Here is a 17,733-nt window from a genome sequence, read left to right as displayed (position 1 = left end):
AAGAACTTCAAAGAATTTAGGGGCTGTTGCCCAGACTATGTGGATGAGCCCTGAAGATCCGTTAAGCTGCCAAAGAGAATATTTCACTCCAACCTTCTTCTCTCTTGGCTTGGGGCCTGGTTGAAAACTTAGCAGATGAGTTACTCCATCATGATGGTGACAGATTTCCCTCGTCCGTCAAGATTTCAATCAGGCTCTTCGCCTAGCTCAGACCCTATGCCTTACTGAAATTTTATGATGGACTTAGGGGCTTATTTGGAGTTTGTGAGCTAGGGTAGCTGTTCAACAACAAGCTCGTACTTTTGTAGTTTCTTTTATATAAAGGAAAACTTTTTGTGTGTGGTTCAATTGAACATGGTGCCCATACAGCAAAGATACAGGGTGATTATGGCCTGGTTTGAGTCGCTTTTGCACATAGCAACGTGGTGCAAGAGTGACACAAACCTTAAGTGAGATTTATAAAGCCACGCAAGGCCACCTTGTGTGGCCTTGCATTGCATCGTAAATCTTGAGTAATGTAATGCAGAGCAAATTGCTGCGTTACATTACTCTACGCCAGCAAAGTGTTTCCATGGGTTTTGCATGGGTGTTCCCATGCAACCTCCCTGAATTTTGATGAATTCACAAATTTACAAAAATGTGTAAACCTGGGAATGTGCCAAAATGATACATCTCCACAGAAGAGGCAGAACACTGAGAAATATGTTTATTTCTGCTTGTTTTCCACCCTTTCTATGTGTGCTGCATTCCGCAGCACACAGAGAAAGAGGAAAAAGACTTTCAGGACTGTTTTTGTGGAGGAAGGTGTCCATTCTCACACAAAAACAATCCTGCATGCAATGCAGGCACCCTTGCATCATGGTGCAAGGATGCTTAAATTGGCACTAGGATGCCAAAAGGGCACCAGAGGAAGTGGGAAAGGACAGGAATGTGCCATATTGGATAAATAAGGCATGTTCCTGCCCTTTCTTATGATGCAGAGCAGCTTAGCAAGGTGACTTGCTGCATTACCTCACGCCACAAATGTCATAAATATGCCACAGGGTCTTCAACGGACCTGCAATGGAGATGTCTCTGTTGTGGGTACAGGGATCCTAGCCTGGCAGGTGGAAATCTCTGAAGTTGGTGGACTGTAGTTTGCCAGAGCAGTGGAGTAAATCCCTCTTCTGGCTTGGTAGAATGAAGTACAGCCTGCCAAAGGCCAAACAAGGCCTTTAGTAATTTATCAGCCATTGCACTGTTTCAGTTATATAATTTCCAATTGGGCATTATGTAAATGTCAATTTGTTTTATTGTCTCTTTAGGCTCTAACATATTTTTTTAATTTTGTATTTCTACTTTATTTCCAACTTTACGTTTTTAGTTTCTTGAATAGCATTTGTTTTTGGTTGGATTGTTAGACATTTCTCTGAAGGTTGTCTAGGTACTCAGCTGAGGCCAGAATCCCATAGTCTCAGAATGTTATTCCTGCTCACATCACACCTCTGCCTCTACGCGTTGACTACACGTTTGGTTCCATACATGTGTTCCTAGCAGTTGAATTAAACTTGTGTACTGAAGAACTGTGACCAGGCTGGAGGGTGCCAGCGACTAAGGGCCAGATGTAGGTAGGCTTTTGCACCTCGCAAACGGCGAAAAACGCCGTTTGCGAGGTGCAAAGCCCTCAAGCGATGCAGAAACACATTTTGCGAGTTGGAACCGACTCGCAAAATGTGTTTCCGACTCGCAAATAGGAAGGGGTGTTCCCTTCCTATTTGCGACTCGCACCGCGGTCGCAAATCAACTCGCAGTTACCATCCACTTGAAGTGGATGGTAACTCATTCGCAAAGGGGAAGGGGTCCCCACGGGACCCCTTCCCCTTTGTGAATGCTCACAAAATTATTTTTTCAGAGCAGGCAGTGGTCCTATGGACCACTGCCTACTCTGAAAAAAACCGAAACAAAAGGTTTCGGTATTTTTTTCTATTTGCAGCTCGTTTTCCTTTAAGGAAAACGGGCTGCAAAGAGAAAAAAAAAACTGCTTTATTTAAAAGCAGTCACGAACATGGAGGTCTGCTGACTACAGCAGGCCTCCATGTTTGCGAGTGCCTATACTCGCTATGGGGCCGCAATTTGCGACCCACCTCATGAATATTCATGAGGTGGGTCATTGCGACCCCATAGCGAGTTGCAGTCGGTGTCTGAGACACCGTACTGCATACCAATTTGCGAGGTGCAAATTGCGAGTCGCATGGACTCGCACTTTGCACCTCGCAAATTGGCGTTTTGCTACATCTGGCCCTAAATGATTTAAACCTAAGAAATTGATCTGGGAAATTATAGGAAGAAATTCTATAAATGCACATTAGCATCCTGGAAGATAGTAACTCTACATGGAAAATTGCTACAGTTATGAGGCGGACCAGCTTTTTCACAGTCGATTTGCTGTTTCCTAAGCAGTTGTCATATATACAGAGTTTGTTGGGAGAGCAAACATAAAAAACAGCGCAACCATGTTGGTGTAATGGGAATCGAGAACTGCACTAAACAATGTGCAGACTGTTAACATGCAGCTCTTACTCTGTATCTCTGGATACTTCATCATTAATAGAAGACCCCAGCGAAGAGTTGTGGACGTTGTTTCTGTGCCCGCTGCAAATAGGTCCAGAGTAGAGTACAGTAGGTTTTTATCATGGAAATGGGTGCTCGAATTTGTGGATTCCTAAAAAAAAAAACACAATGCTTAAAGGCTCAAGAGAACAACATACTCACTCTATCATATGAACAGATGTACCATCCACACCAAAGAAAAACAATGCAATGTTTAAGTAGTTGATAAAGGTGAAAATACACAAAGAGAACATATTCAAAGAATCATTAATTTGAAGTGCTCGCGATCATGTTTTGTTTCCAAAACACTCGTTTAAAAATAGAAAAAGGACAAACTGGCTAGAAGAAAATATTATACATTAAAATGTTTAGACTCCTATCAAGGAATTTATACATTCAGAGACAGAATTGAGACTGCATGAGTACATTACATTACCTACCAGTTCTACAAATGCCTTTACTGCACCACTATAACTGGAAAATGATAGTCCCTATTTGATTCTCTGCTTTAGATCATTCTCCCTCCAGGAGCTCTCTTCCCCAACTTCCTGCCCTTCTGCTGGACCTTCAACCGACATTATAAACTGAGCTCACAAACAGGGCCATCAGAAGCGGTGCAGAGGGGTCATTAAGGCGCAAAAAACGCTGTTTCATTGCCCCGCACTGTATCAAGCATTTACAGATTTTAATGCAAAGCCGCCATATTTAATAATGGCTAGACAGTTCATTTGACCTAATTCCACTGTATGACGCAAGATGCTGACTCTGTTGTGTTTCCTCTTTCCCGGTAAACATGCTTTAAACTTTGAAACAGGTCCATCTCCTATGAGAGACCCTTCTTCATTTTCTTGACAAGGCCCCAGAAAAAACTTCCTACACGCGTCCTTACTGGGCCCCCTCTCCAGCTTCTGCCCCGACTGAAGGACCCATCTGCCTCACAATAAACCTTATTTAGTATCTCTAACAAAAGGATGAAGTGGCAAAACACATTCGAGGTGGCATGCTAAACTCCCACAACCACCTGGTCAGGGACATCCTTCACACACAAACCAAGAATCTCTATAAAAGTTTCCTTGTCTCATTCATGAGCCCAAATTAAGACTAAAGAAGAATACTTAGGCCCATATTTATATTTTTTAGCGCAGCATTTGCGCTGCTTTTTGATGCAAAAGCGCCGCAAACTTACAAAATACAATTGTATTTTGTAAGTTTGCGCCGCTTTTGCGTAAAAAAATTACGCAATGCAGTGCTAAAAAAGTATAAATATGGGCCCTAGTGTGAGGTTTACAAACTGCCCAGCATTCGAGTGCTAAACTAAGGTATCAATTGAGAAAAACTACAGTAGAAGAAAAATAGTAACCTTATCTAATTAGGTAGGTGAACAACCATGTCTTTGACAATTGTTCTAAGTTTGAATTGTTTGGAGTCACTCCTAATAGACACAGGTAAGTAATTACAAACCTCCGCATTGCACAAATGCTCACCCGCCTGCTTAAAGGAGGTATTTCCTTTGGATCCCTAAAGAGATGGGCAGAGGAATTTGGAAGTGGGCCTTAAGGAACATATCTACAAGAGTGATTGTGAAGAAATGTTGTCTATGAACCCTCACAATGGGGAATAGTTACACAGACATGAACTACCATGTTGAGTTCTTCAAGGTATTCCCTATCCCAAAGGATTTAAAAATCACATTTACCACCGGCTCTGAGCAGTGACTTCCATTCAGGGCACAGTTGGAGGCAGACAGATTTTAGGGTAGGAGTGGGAAATGGAAGAAAGGGTTTTACCTGCTGAAAGTTCTAGGCAGTGAAATTGGGTCCATTCTTCTTGCACCAAGGACAACTGGGTATGGGAACACTGGGTTGGCCATCATCAGGCAGAGAGGAATTATATAGAGTAATTCTGCCAAACTTTTGTGCTTCAGAGAAAGGTAATAAGACTGAAATATGCGGTTTTTGTAAAATGTAAATTAAACCTCCGTTTAATTTCCTGACACTATGTACAATGTTCATATTTTGAAGATTTATGTAACTTGTGTCAAAATCCAAAACACAAAAACAATTTTTAAATGTAAATAAAGGTATGTGACAGGTAACATTTATTATCTGTGTGAGCTTAATTGGGGAACTTTATCTTCACTCACCTTACAGTTTTTCTTTAAATTCACTTACTTTATCAGGTTTATAAAGTATAAAAAAAACTAAAGATAAAGCATCATGCAAAGGTAGCGTTTGTGGGTTAAAATCAAGTAAAAAAAAATAATTGGGGGGTATTCTCCCACACTCAATTTATGTAGATATGTATGTACAGTGCAATCCAGTTGGTGAGCAAAGAGGCACAGAACTAGTGGTATGAACCTAGGGAATGTTTCAGGATCATTTACAGGGGACAAGTTATAGGGTGATTCCTGTTCTTTGGGGGTAATACTGTTCTTTGAAGAAATCCCTGCCTATATTGCAGAAAGTTTGCGTCAGTGTAGTGTTGATGGAGATGTTGCTATAGATCCTGCATGCGTGAATGGAGAAATCCTGCCTTTTGATTTTATGAGTGTATCAAAAATATTTAACAAAGTAAACTATGATCACACTTTTTTGTTGATGGATTGGTGCATGACCTACAGAGAAAAAGAGTGGTTGAGGATTCACATTGTAATAATAAGCAGTCGTTTGACAGAAAAAATAATTTGTGTTAATCGAGACTTGGTAAAGGTGCAGTGGTCATTTCTTGGTTGTAGCATTTAAGATGATCTGATAGACTGAAATTTTCCAGGAATGAAATGCAGGAGTGAATTCTCCCACTAAAAAATTACTGTGGGAAATCATGCTCTCCAGCAAAGCTGTCCAATGTTCCCAATATTCCCAAACTTTGCAAAATTTCACTGACATTCTGCACATTCCTAATGTTACACAATTTGCCTAGCTGTGGTGAATTAAATACTTATAATACCTGGAAGCTGGAAAAATAACCAATAAATGGGACAGGTAGTTCATCTGTGCTCTGCCAAGCTTCAATGGTTTATTGGGTAAGGGAAATGATCAGTGTAGAGTGATGTTGCACTCCTGTGGCCCATTGAATACTCAGGGGCCAGGTCATTAGTTGCTTTATTTGCACAATTGATGCTGCTTATGTGCTGGTGAGAGTGAGGACTTGCAGATAGTGAGCTGTAGACTTTCCACTGAAGTTGGCACTAAATGGGAATGGTGTTATTAGAGAGTATGCGGACGGGAATGTAACCCTGAGACATAAGCTATAGGACAAGAGTACGCCTCTTGACATTCAAGGCAGAAATGCACACAGTGCCATAAAGTAGTCAGTTTTGACCATAGTTCGATGTGAATGGAAAGTAAATCAAAAAAGGGGTAGCTTCAGAGGGACACGGAAAATAATCAACACCTGAGGGTCTGCACCCCACATGACTGAGGGAAAATTGAGTGAATCTAAAACAAAGAATGCTTTGGGGCAGTCTATGAAATGAGAAAAGTAGATGCACATTCATCGCAGAAAATTGCATTATGCTCTCAATGCATCATCTGACAACACACGGAGACCTCAGTTTAGACCTCGACCGACAAACTGCCCGGACACATGTCTAATCCCCTTCCCCGCACCTGGCTTCTGGTGTGGCAGTTGTTGTTCCCTCAGTTATAATGGGAAAGAATAGAAGGTTGGTGGTGAACATCAGCGAGATGCTGATTATATCTCTACCCTGCCTGGTCAGCATGCAGGGCTCCTTGGTGGCATATATATCTAACAGATACTGCATGGTCCTGAAGAATCCTCGAGCTCATCCCCTGCATTACATGGATGTCAATTTTGTGGAGGATTCAGTGAGTGTCTCTTTTGAGGCATTCTGGAAATACATTCGCTGGAGATGTGCAAACACCCTTTTAACAAAAAAGTGGATCCTTTATATTCCATTACAACACCAGGATTCCTGTTTTGCCAGGAGATGATTCCTCACCCCAGTGACGTTAATCCTAGGATTACCAGTATTTGTGGTAGAAATGAACTGTCCCTTCCTGAGGCACAGCTTGTCCGGAGGGAGGGGGAGGCAAGAGAGGAATCTGCAGGCACTACTTGAGTCCAGTGGCGTGGTGGAGGAGGCCACCACTTTCACATACTCCCTCACAGCGTGAACCTCTCAGAATCAAGCAGGTAGTTTCACCACCACATATTCTCATGGCGGTTTTTCAGGGTAATGACAGAGGTGCAGGCAAAAATCTCACAATCTGATTGGCTACATTCCAACCTATGCCACAAGTTTGAAATTGGTTGCTGAGAAGCAAGGGGCAGGACCTGGAGGCCGGTAGGATGCTATGGCCCTAGACAAATGCCTCAATAGATGCCTAGCAACTAACTAAAAGTGCATTACCCTTCTAAAACTCCTTTAGTAGGAAAGACCTTGCAAAAGCTGTTAGGAGACTGGTTTTCTGCATTTGTTGGCGAAAAAGCAAATATTATAAACAGCCTTAGGTCAGCTGTGGCTATGATTACACATGAATGTGCATACCTGCTCCTGCTTCAGTAAGTATGCATCAATGAATCCAGTGATGTTGTTTGCATCAAATTCCTTTTTGTGTTCTTTAAAGAAGCCCTGGAAGAAAGCAATTTGCTGATCCACATTTCTTTCCAAAGTCTTGTGAGCCCCAAGTAAGAATCCAAGATAGGGATAAAAATTATACAGCTGTAAGAAATAAATTATAATTATAGATTAAAACTGGTTATTGGATAGTCCTAAACAATTAAAAAAAGATTTCAAGGTGCTGGTTTCCTGGAAGACACAGTTTTTTAAGTTTAAGCAGCTGATAGCTTTACAAGTAGTCTCAGCTCCTTGCTGTCAATGGTCTGAAAATATTTCATGACACTAGCATATCCTAAGTATTGTTGAACATTAATCTGATATTTATATATATTCTTGAAATGTAAAAAAATAATTGTATTATTAAATCCCATCTTTACTCCTTTGCAAAAATTACTATTTGGATTAATGTCAGCCACTAGTAATCACTCGGGCCACATTCCAGTCCATTGTTATTTTGCACAGCATGCCACAACAGTTTGGACTCCATCATATGAAAGTCAGTCTTGACTCCTGTTAGAAATGGGGTCTTTGGTTGGCAGTCAGGTTACCCTCTGTCCAAGCAAGGACCATCACTCTAGTCAGGGTAAAAGAGAACCACCCTCAGCTAACCCCTGTTTACCCCCTTGGTAGGTAGGCACAAGCAGTAGGCTTAACTTCAGAGTGCTAGGTGTAAAGGATTTGAACCAACACACACAGTAACTTAATGTAAACACTACAAAATGACACAACACAGGTTTAGATAAATAGAAAATATTTATCTAAACAAAACAAGACCAAAATGACAAAAATCCACAATACACAAGTCAAGTTATCAATTAAAAAGCAAAAAGAGTCTTCATGTAGTTTTAAACACACACTAACACTGTTAGCGTGAAAATGTACCTTTGGTGCATCAAAAATAACCCTGCATGGGCGAGTGTGCGTCAAAAAGGGCTTACGATGCGTCTATTTTACTCACGAGCGAGACCTTGCGTCGTTTCTTCTTTCGTCGGGTCGGGTGCATTGTTTTTTCTCCCCGCAGGACAGCAATGCGTCGATCCGGTCAGCACTCTCGGGTCCGGGCAGGCCTTGCGTTGTTTTTACATGCCCAGTGGTACTTGTGTCGGAAATCCAGCCGCACGATGATCCGAAGACCGCGCAACACGGGTTGCGATCTCACCAGCCTCAGTGAGCGATGCTACACGTCGTTTCTCCAGCTCCGTGCATCGATTCTTTGGTTGCATTGCAGCCGAGCGTCGATTTTCAGCCGCGAAGCCGGCGGCGCGTCGATTTTTCAGCCGCAGATCGGAGTCGCCTTGATCTTTTCCCCGCACGGCGTTCTGTGCGTGGATTTCTTCCTCTTAGGCTGCCAGCTTCTCCTTTCAGGGTCCCAGGAACTGGATGGTCACCAGAGTTTAGAGTAGAAGTCTCTCCAGAGACTCCAGGTGCTGGCAGGGAGAAATCTTTGCTGTCCCTGAGACTTCAAACAACAGGAGGCAAGCTCTAAATAAAGCCCTTGGAGATCTTCACAAGATGGAAGGCACACAAAGTCCAGTCTTTGCCCTCTTACTCTGGCAGTAGCAGCAACTGCAGGATAGCTCCACAAAGCACAGTCACGGCAGGGCAGCTCTTCTTCCTCAGCTCTTAAGCTCTTCTCCAGGCATAGGTTCCTCTTGGTTTCCAGAAGTGTTCTAAAGTCTGTGGTTTTGGGTGCCCTTCTTATACTCAATCTCTCCTTTGAAGTAGGCTTACTTCAAAGCAAAGTCTCTTTTGAATGTGAAATCCTGCCTTGCTCGGGCTAGGCCCCAGACACTCACCAGGGGGTTGGAGATTGCATTGTCTGAGGGCAGGCACCCCCCTTTCAGGTGTGAGTGACCACTCCTCCCCTCCCTCCTACACAGATGGCTCATCAGGAAATGCAGACTACACCCCAGCTCCCTTTGTGTCACTGTCTAGTGTGAGGTGCAACCAGCCCAACTGTCAAACTGACCCAGACAGGGAATCCACAAACAAGCAGAGTCACTGAAATGGTATAAGCAAGAAAATGCTCACTTTCTAAAAGTGGCATTTTCAAACACACAATCTTAAAACCAACTTCACTAGAAGATGTATTTTTAAATTGTGAGCTCAGAGAACCCAAACTCCACATGTCCATCCGCTCCCAAAGGGAATCTACACTTTAATCAGATTTAAAGGTAGCCCCCATCTTAACCTATGAGAGGGATAGGCCCTGCAACAGTGACAAACGAATTTAGCCATATTTCACTGTCCGGACATATAAAACACATTACTATGGGGGTCATTCTGACTCTGGCGGTAATTACCGCCATGGCGGAGGTCGGTGGTAGCACCGCCAACAGGCTGGCGGTGCACCGCTGGGCATTCTGACCGCGGCGGTTCAGCCGCGGCCAGAAACGGAAAGTCGGCGGTGTACCGCCGACTTCCCGCTGCCCTTGAGAATCCTCCATGGCGGCGGAGCGCGCTCCGCCGCCATGGGGATTCTGACACCCCCTACCGCCATCCTGTTCCTGGCGGGTCTCCCGCCAGGAACAGGATGGCGGTAGGGGGTGCCGCGGGGCCCCTGGGGGCCCCTGCAGTGCCCATGCCAATGGCATGGGCACTGCAGGGGCCCCCGTAAGAGGGCCCCATGAAGAATTTCAGTGTCTGCTTTGCAGACACTGAAATTCGCGACGGGTGCAACTGCACCCGTCGCACCTTCCCACTCCACCGGCTCCATTCTGAGCCGGCGTCCTCGTGGGAAGGGTGTTTCCCGCTGGGCTGGCGGGCGGACTTTCGGCGGTCGCCCGCCAGCCCAGTGGGAAACCCAGAATGACCGCTGCGGTCTTTTGACCGCGGTACGGTCTTCTGGCGGTTCCCGCTTGGCGGGCGGCTACCGCCGCCCGCCAAGCTTAGAATCACTCCCTATATGTCCTACCTTAACCATACAGTACATGCCGCTCTTGGGGCTACGTAGGGCCTACCTTAGGGGTGTCTGATATGTAAGAAAAGGGAAGGTTTAGGCCTGGCAAGTGGGTACACTTGCCAAGTCGAATTTACAGTTAAAACTGCACACACGGACACTGCAATGGCAGGTCTGAGACATGATTACAAAGCTACCTATGTGGGTGGCACAACCAGTGCTGCAGGCCCACTAGTAGCATTTGATTTACAGGCCCTGGCACCTCTAGTGCACTTTACTAGGGACTTACTAGTAAATGAAATATGCCAATCATGGATAAACCAATCAACCATACCATCTACACAGACAGCAATTGCACTTTAGCACCAGTTAGCAGTGGTAAAGTGCTCAGAGTTAAAAAACCAACAGCAACAGGTCAGAAAAAATAGGAGGCAGGAAACAAAAAGATTGGGGATGACCCTGCATAAACTAAAAAGTCCAACAACTCCGCTTCAATGGGAACAGTCCAAACTGCTGGGCTTGTGCTGAGGTGGTGTGGCAGCAGGGTGGGATGATTCCCTGAGTGATTGCCAGTTACTGAGATTAAGTCAAGCATTCCATTCATCAGCTTGTTGATACAGATGATGCCCTAAATGTGATGAGTATGTCCAGATGTAGGTCCCCGGTACCACTGGAATAAAGCTATACCTGTCTGATGAGCCCTTTTCATGGCAAAACTTGTCCTAGGCTGCTTGTGTTCCGGTTCAGGGAGGACCTGGCTGGCAGTTTGGGCTGAACTGTTCCCTCTAGGACAGGGTCAAGAAGAATTTGCATTCGGCTGGGTCCCAACTGAGGTGGCATAGTGGTAAAAAAATGATGAATTGTGATACGGCCCGAGAGATTGCCAGTGACTGAGATTAATTCAAGCATTTCAGCCATCAAAATGTTCTTGTTAACATACAGGCAGAGCCAGGAATTCATAAATGGTTGTTTGACAAAAGCCAAGAAAGTTGCAATTCACACAACTTACCTAGCTTACTATGGAAACATTTTGTGAACTGCAGAAATATCTACATCTGTTCTTATACAAACTTGTGGGTGCAAATGTGCAATCCTCTTTTGTGAACGGGGCCCAATGAGTACAGTGATACGAGGTGAAGTGCATGGGACTGTAAATTTTATGAAGGAAGGCCAATTGGGGATGATTCAAGTGAAGGGGTTGGTGAAGGCGAGCAGGACCTGTTTTGGGAAACTGAGAAAGTAAACTGAACTATACAAGTTTGAGCCCAGGACATGATGACTAATTACTGCACACTGGTAACATAGTGGCAGAATAGAGCAATCAAAGAAAATATCGGACTCCCTAGGATACATTTATCACCAAAGACACTTCTGTTCCACAGTATTGGTGCCTTTGGAAACTACTGACATCGTAAGTAAAAATCAATACTGTTTTGCAGCTACAGAGATAACATATTAACATACAACAAACTAGAAACAAAAAGTTATATTGTATGATGAAGCCGATAATTACCTGCACCTGAGGAGCACCCAGCAATCTGAAATTATCACCCAACAGATTGATCAAAGTCAGAAATGTAGGATCTTCATATTCAAACCTCTTTCCAAATATTATGGAGCAGATGACGTTGGACACAGCACTATTCAATATAATCCTGGTATCAAAAGGTTTTCCTAGATTTCAATAAAAATACTAGATTTTTAAAATAGGTTAATGTTTTAAGCATCTGTAGTTCAGAAATCTTTGTATCCATTATTCGTTTTCAAAGATAGGGGTATTGCTATTCTACTGGAATTGTTTCTTTGCAAATATCCCTTGATGTTGTCATTGAATAAGGGAAATCCTTAAAGCAGATCTTTACTTCCATTATTTCACATGTCATCAGTGTTCAGACAGCAATAAGCAATAATGAATTAGACATGGTTCAACGAGTGCATCATAGATAATGGGAGACTATCTTCTCGAGTAGCATAAACAATAGTGACATCATTAAACAGGATATAGAAACATATGTGCTTTGGCAAGTACTGTCACAATTCAAATACATTTTGGGTTTCAATGTAGTTGCTGCACAAAAGAGTGGAGCTGCAGAAAAGCTCATACACCACTGAATGGACATCCTCTAAGAAAGGACGTTTGAGAAGATATGCTATGTAGTGTAAATCTCTATAGCGCAACTGTTACCCATAAAAGAGTAGTTCCTGGTGCTGAAAATATAGGTTTAAGTCTGAACCTTCACACTTATGTGATTTTGTGGCCGAACAATTCTGGAACTGTTGCATTTTCTACATAATTCATCATCTGATACGTAATCTGAAGAGTTCAGCAGAAAAAGTAAGTTTTTTCATCAAATGGATCAAAGGTTAATGAAATTGCAGTGACATGTGTTGCCGTGGAGTGGAAGGCTCTTGGCAAAGGATGACTGCTTACTTTTCCCCCACTTATTTTTGTACTTGGGTGTCAAAGTGGTACTTATGAGGTGAACCCTTTTCCTAGGTAGTGTTAACATGTGTAAAATTTCCAAAAATAATGAGTTAATTTTAACACAACATGTGATGCGTTATGCCACATAATTAAACCTTTCCAGTTGTATACTTTAGCCAATGCCGCTACATAATTTGATCCTCCCCTGCTGTATAGTTCCAGGGACCCTGGTTAAATCACAGCAGAAATGGAGTGGTGAGCTCTTTGCTTCACTCCTTTATTATATAGAATTTCATTTTCCAGCCCCCCCCTTTATTATGATCACCAGTCTTCCAGTCCCCCTTCTTTATAAAGTTCTCTGTTGCTTTATGGCTGACACCAGAAATTGCATTATTACAATGGGTTCAGATGGGACTTGCCTGCCAAGTGGTAGTACAAGACTTTGGGGCATATTTACATTCCCCTTGCTCCGCCTTAGCCATAGCATAATTTTTCTGCTGCTAAGGCGAAGCTAAGGTGGCCTTCCCCTGTGCCAGATTTTTAAAGTGGGGCAATGCATGCATTGCGCCACTTTGCAGCCCCTTGCGCAATATTATGCCTGCACCAGGCATAATGTATGCAAGGGGGCGTTTCCCCGCAGGGAAGCCCGTCATTTTTAATGTCTGCTCAAGGCAGGAGTCAAAAGGACGCATCTATTAAAATCAATGGGCCTCCCTGCGATTTGCTGCGCTAGCATCAAACTTTTTGCCACTAGTGCAGCAAAGCACCACAACAGTATCAAAAAGTCTGACGCTGTTGTGGTAATGACCGCTACAGTGTGCCGTATTATAAATATGGCACAACCATGGTGTTGTTAGGTGAGGCAAGGGTGATGCAAGAGAAGTGGCGAATTGGGACCGATGCACCACTTTCTCATAAATATGCCCCTTCACTTTTTGATTTCTACTGGCTCATGTCTCCCAAATAGCAGTAGGACCTCGTGTCTTCTTTAAACCAGTGACTTGCCACCTCAGTAGCTTCAAAACATCAGGCATCACCCACTTCTTTTACCGGGCATATCATCAGGACCTGTCTGGAGACAAAGCCACTTTTTAATTATCTCAGATGAATGGAAAGATAATTCAAATTATGTATTATCCTTAGGAAGGCCCTAACGTAGGATAGAACATTGGAATGTTGGGAGCTCCACTGAAAATAATGGAGTGCCCTGGGCTTCTAATGGCCGGTAGAAGCCCGGAGCTCCAACATTTCAATGTTTTCGTTCACAGCTGTTGTTGTGACCAAAGGCCTCAGGGAGCCCAAGTGGTCTTTGTTTTATTTCTTAAAACATTTCTAGTGGCAGAATGTTCGAATAGCCTTATAGCCCTCAGTAGCTGGGCTTTACCCACATACCAGTATTAAAGTCCCGATCCCTTGTTACAGGCCCTTGTCTTCGGCTCGGGCTTTTAACGCTAGAGCGGGCCTGTAATGGCCAGTATAGCCGGATGCGGTGGGCTATAAGGCTACATTAATAACAATGACAAATCATGGCACTGAGAGGAGGTGAGTGTTATAGGATCTCAGTGAATAAGACAAATATTATTCAGAGATCAGGGAAGAGATGGAACAAAGACCTGCACCATACACTGACATGAGTAATTATGATGGTAAAATGTTCTCCATTACTAGGTATGTGTTTTCATCTTTTTGTATGGCCTACTGTCAAAGGAGCAAGATCTTGGTTGGCTGGAGACCAAATAGGGTGCTTGTGGTTATAATTAGACAAAACATTATTAGGTTCTAACATACCAGGATCCCTACACCCATCAATTTCTCTATTTTCATTGTAGGTCTGCATGTCGAGTTGACATAAATGCTTGACAGGTAGGCACTATGGTGAAATATATTTTTGATATTCACAAAGTAACATCTCTTATTAGACTAGCTACCAGTTGAACATGATTGCTTGAGAAGGAATTCTAGATGATACCAAGATGCTTAATGTCTGTTTTCAGTCATGTGAGAAGCATACTAGGGGCTCATTCTATTAACATGGTTCTTGTTGAACCTTGAGACTTTACAAACGTTTGAAAAAGAGGTGTCCCTGTTTCAGGCATTTCTTTGATAAAGCAGAGTCATATGACATTCACATAACCCTACAAAGATGGAACAATAGTAATGTTTTAGATAATCATATAATAAATAAGAGTATGTATCATGTCTACATAACTTTACAAGTACACACAGTTTTTAATGTTTCAGACTACCTAAACTGGTATATGGCACCTCCTTGTAACAGGCCAACAAGACTGAGTTAACATTTGTCGTTATCTGAAGGTCATGAGGTCCCATTCTTGAAATGCAAACTAAGCCTTCCAGTTTGATATTTTCAGCACCTAGAAATGGCAGGCATGTTATGAAGTGCTATATACATTAACATTTTGCCCAGTTTTTACATATTGAAAAAGAGCAGCAGAAACACATTCCAAGAGTATATTATAAGACAACACTTCTAAATGCATGTTGCTCCAAACGTGTATGCTTATATACTCTTTCATTCACTGAAAAAAACAGGATCCAGAGTACGTCCCTGAGTGGGTCCATTATACTTCAGAATGACCATAATATAATACAAATGAAACCACCCGTGACTTACCCTTATAAGATTCTAAATGATTAATAAGGGGATGTAACTCATCCAGAATTCTGTCTTCTATGGTTTTCTTGCCCATTCCAAAATCACGCAGCGTTGATAAAGTAAACCTCCGCATAGCTCTCCATGGCTCCCCATGACTAAAGCCAATTCCTACAAACAATAAATGGATTAAATATTTGTCTAAAGACATGGATTAAATACCACATTATTGTCCATGTCATCTCCACCTCAAACATTGATAGAATACCATAAGGTCCAAGGCAAAACAGTTTTGTGCTAGGCCCACACATGGTCAATGGCAGGGTGCAAGCCTTCCAGAACACATACACAGGGGCCAATTTACAAAAAAGAAGTACATCTTTAGTTAAAAATGTAAATAGACTTCTGAGTCTAGATTTACTATTTTCTGGAACACACAAAAAGTTTGATGAGTCTGCACGGAATGCTGGGCCAAGCGCAAGTTTCCACCTGGATTCCTGGAATGTCATGCCATTGCCTAGTCAGGATCCATTTGTGGCTGGTTTCGCATACCAGAGAATCACACACAAGGGAAATTCAATCATATTTGTAGATGCACATTTCGTTTCCTGGGGCAACCTTCTCTCATATCGCGTTCAAGTACCTGGCTGATTCATTCTTCTTCCCATTATGATAAGAGTATTTATGCCAGTTATTTTTGCTTCTGTGAGCTGTATAACCTACTCAGGTATCCAGGTGTGCATGGAGTCAGAATAGAAAATGCGCACTCTCCCATTACAATCATGTGTGGGTCATGTGTGGGTGTGTGAGTGAGACAGGGCCATAGATAGATAGATAGATAGATAGATAGATAGATAGATAGATAGATAGATAGATAGATAGATAGATAGATAGATAGATAGATAGATAGATGCTGTAGGAAGTTGGCTCTGTATGTGCTATTTCAAAGTAAGGAATAGCATGCACAGAGTCCAAGGGTTCCCCTTAGAGGTAAAATAGTGGTAAAAAGAGATAATACTAATGCTCTATTTTGTGGTAGTGTGGTCGAGCAGTAGGCTTATCCAAGGAGTAGTGTTAAGCATTTGTTGTACATACACATAGACAATAAATGAGGTACACACACTCAGAGACAAATCCAGCCAATAGGTTTTGTTATAGAAAAATATATTTTCTTAGTTTATTTTAAGAACCACAGGTTCCAATTCTACATGTAATATCTCATTTGAAAGGTATTGCAGGTAAGTACTTTAGGAACTTTAAATCATAAAAATTGCATGTATACTTTACAAGTTATTGACAAATAGCTGTTTTAAAAGTGGACACTTAGTGCAATTTTCACAGTTCCTGGGGGAGGTAAGTTTTTGTTAGTTTTACCAGGTAAGTAAGACACTTACAGGGTTCAGTTCTTGGTCCAAGGTAGCCCACCGTTGGAGGTTCAGAGCAACCCCAAGGTCACCACACCAGCAGCTCAGGGCCGGTCAGGTGCAGAGTTCAAAGTGGTGCCCAAAACACATAGGCTAGAATGGAGAGAAGGGGGTGCCCCGGTTCCGGTCTGCTTGCAGGTAAGTACCCGCGTCTTCGGAGGGCAGACCAGGGGGGTTTTGTAGGGCACCGGGGGGGACACAAGCCCACACAGAAATTTCACCCTCAGTGGCGCGGGGGCGGCCGGGTGCAGTGTAGAAACAAGCGTCGGGTTCGCAATGTTAGTCTATGAGAGATCTCGGGATCTCTTCAGCGCTGCAGGCAGGCAAGGGGGGGGTTCCTCGGGGAAACCTCCACTTGGGCAAGGGAGAGGGACTCCTGGGGGTCACTTCTCCAGTGAAAGTCCGGTCCTTCAGGTCCTGGGGGCTGCGGGTGCAGGGTCTCTCCCAGGCGTCGGGACTTAGGATTCAAAGAGTCGCGGTCAGGGGAAGCCTCGGGATTCCCTCTGCAGGCGGCGCTGTGGGGGCTCAGGGGGGACAGGTTTTGGTACTCACAGTATCAGAGTAGTCCTGGGGTCCCTCCTGAGGTGTTGGATCTCCACCAGCCGAGTCGGGGTCGCCGGGTGCAGTGTTGCAAGTCTCACGCTTCTTGCGGGGAGCTTGCAGGGTTCTTTCAAGGCTGCTGGAAACAAAGTTGCAGCCTTTCTTGGAGCAGGTCCGCTGTCCTCAGGAGTTTCTTGTCTTTTCGAAGCAGGGGCAGTCCTCAGAGGATGTCGAGGTCGCTGGTCCCTTTGGAAGGCGTCGCTGGAGCAGGATCTTTGGAAGGCAGGAGACAGGCCGGTGAGTTTCTGGAGCCAAGGCAGTTGTCGTCTTCTGGTCTTCCTCTGCAGGGGTTTTCAGCTAGGCAGTCCTTCTTCTTGTAGTTGCAGGAATCTAATTTTCTAGGGTTCAGGGTAGCCCTTAAATACTAAATTTAAGGGCGTGTTTAGGTCTGAGGGGTTAGTAGCCAATGGCTACTAGCCCTGAGGGTGGGTACACCCTCTTTGTGCCTCCTCCCAAGGGGAGGGGGTCACAATCCTAACCCTATTGGGGGAATCCTCCATCTGCAAGATGGAGGATTTCTAAAAGTTAGAGTCACTTCAGCTCAGGACACCTTAGGGGCTGTCCTGACTGGCCAGTGACTCCTCCTTGTTGCTTTCTTTG

At 43.6% G+C, this 17,733-nt stretch overlaps 1 protein-coding gene across 1 annotated transcript in view; it reads right to left on the bottom strand.

Annotated features, from left to right (window-relative positions):
• Positions 1-17,733, bottom strand: part of LOC138261162 (cytochrome P450 2K6-like) — a 44,340-nt gene that overhangs the window by 9,633 nt on the left and 16,974 nt on the right. Inside the window, exons 3-6 of the mRNA XM_069209863.1 lie at positions 15,131-15,280; positions 11,584-11,744; positions 7,100-7,273; positions 2,560-2,701 (exon numbers count right to left, since the gene is read on the bottom strand). Of these exons, the coding sequence (XP_069065964.1) occupies positions 2,560-2,701; positions 7,100-7,273; positions 11,584-11,744; positions 15,131-15,280 (627 nt within the window). The remainder of the gene's footprint in view (positions 1-2,559; positions 2,702-7,099; positions 7,274-11,583; positions 11,745-15,130; positions 15,281-17,733) is intronic.

The sequence above is a fragment of the Pleurodeles waltl genome, chromosome 10 (genome assembly GCF_031143425.1).
Source record: "Pleurodeles waltl isolate 20211129_DDA chromosome 10, aPleWal1.hap1.20221129, whole genome shotgun sequence".
NCBI lineage: Eukaryota > Metazoa > Chordata > Amphibia > Caudata > Salamandridae > Pleurodeles > Pleurodeles waltl.
This window is presented reverse-complemented; position numbering and strand designations above follow the sequence as displayed.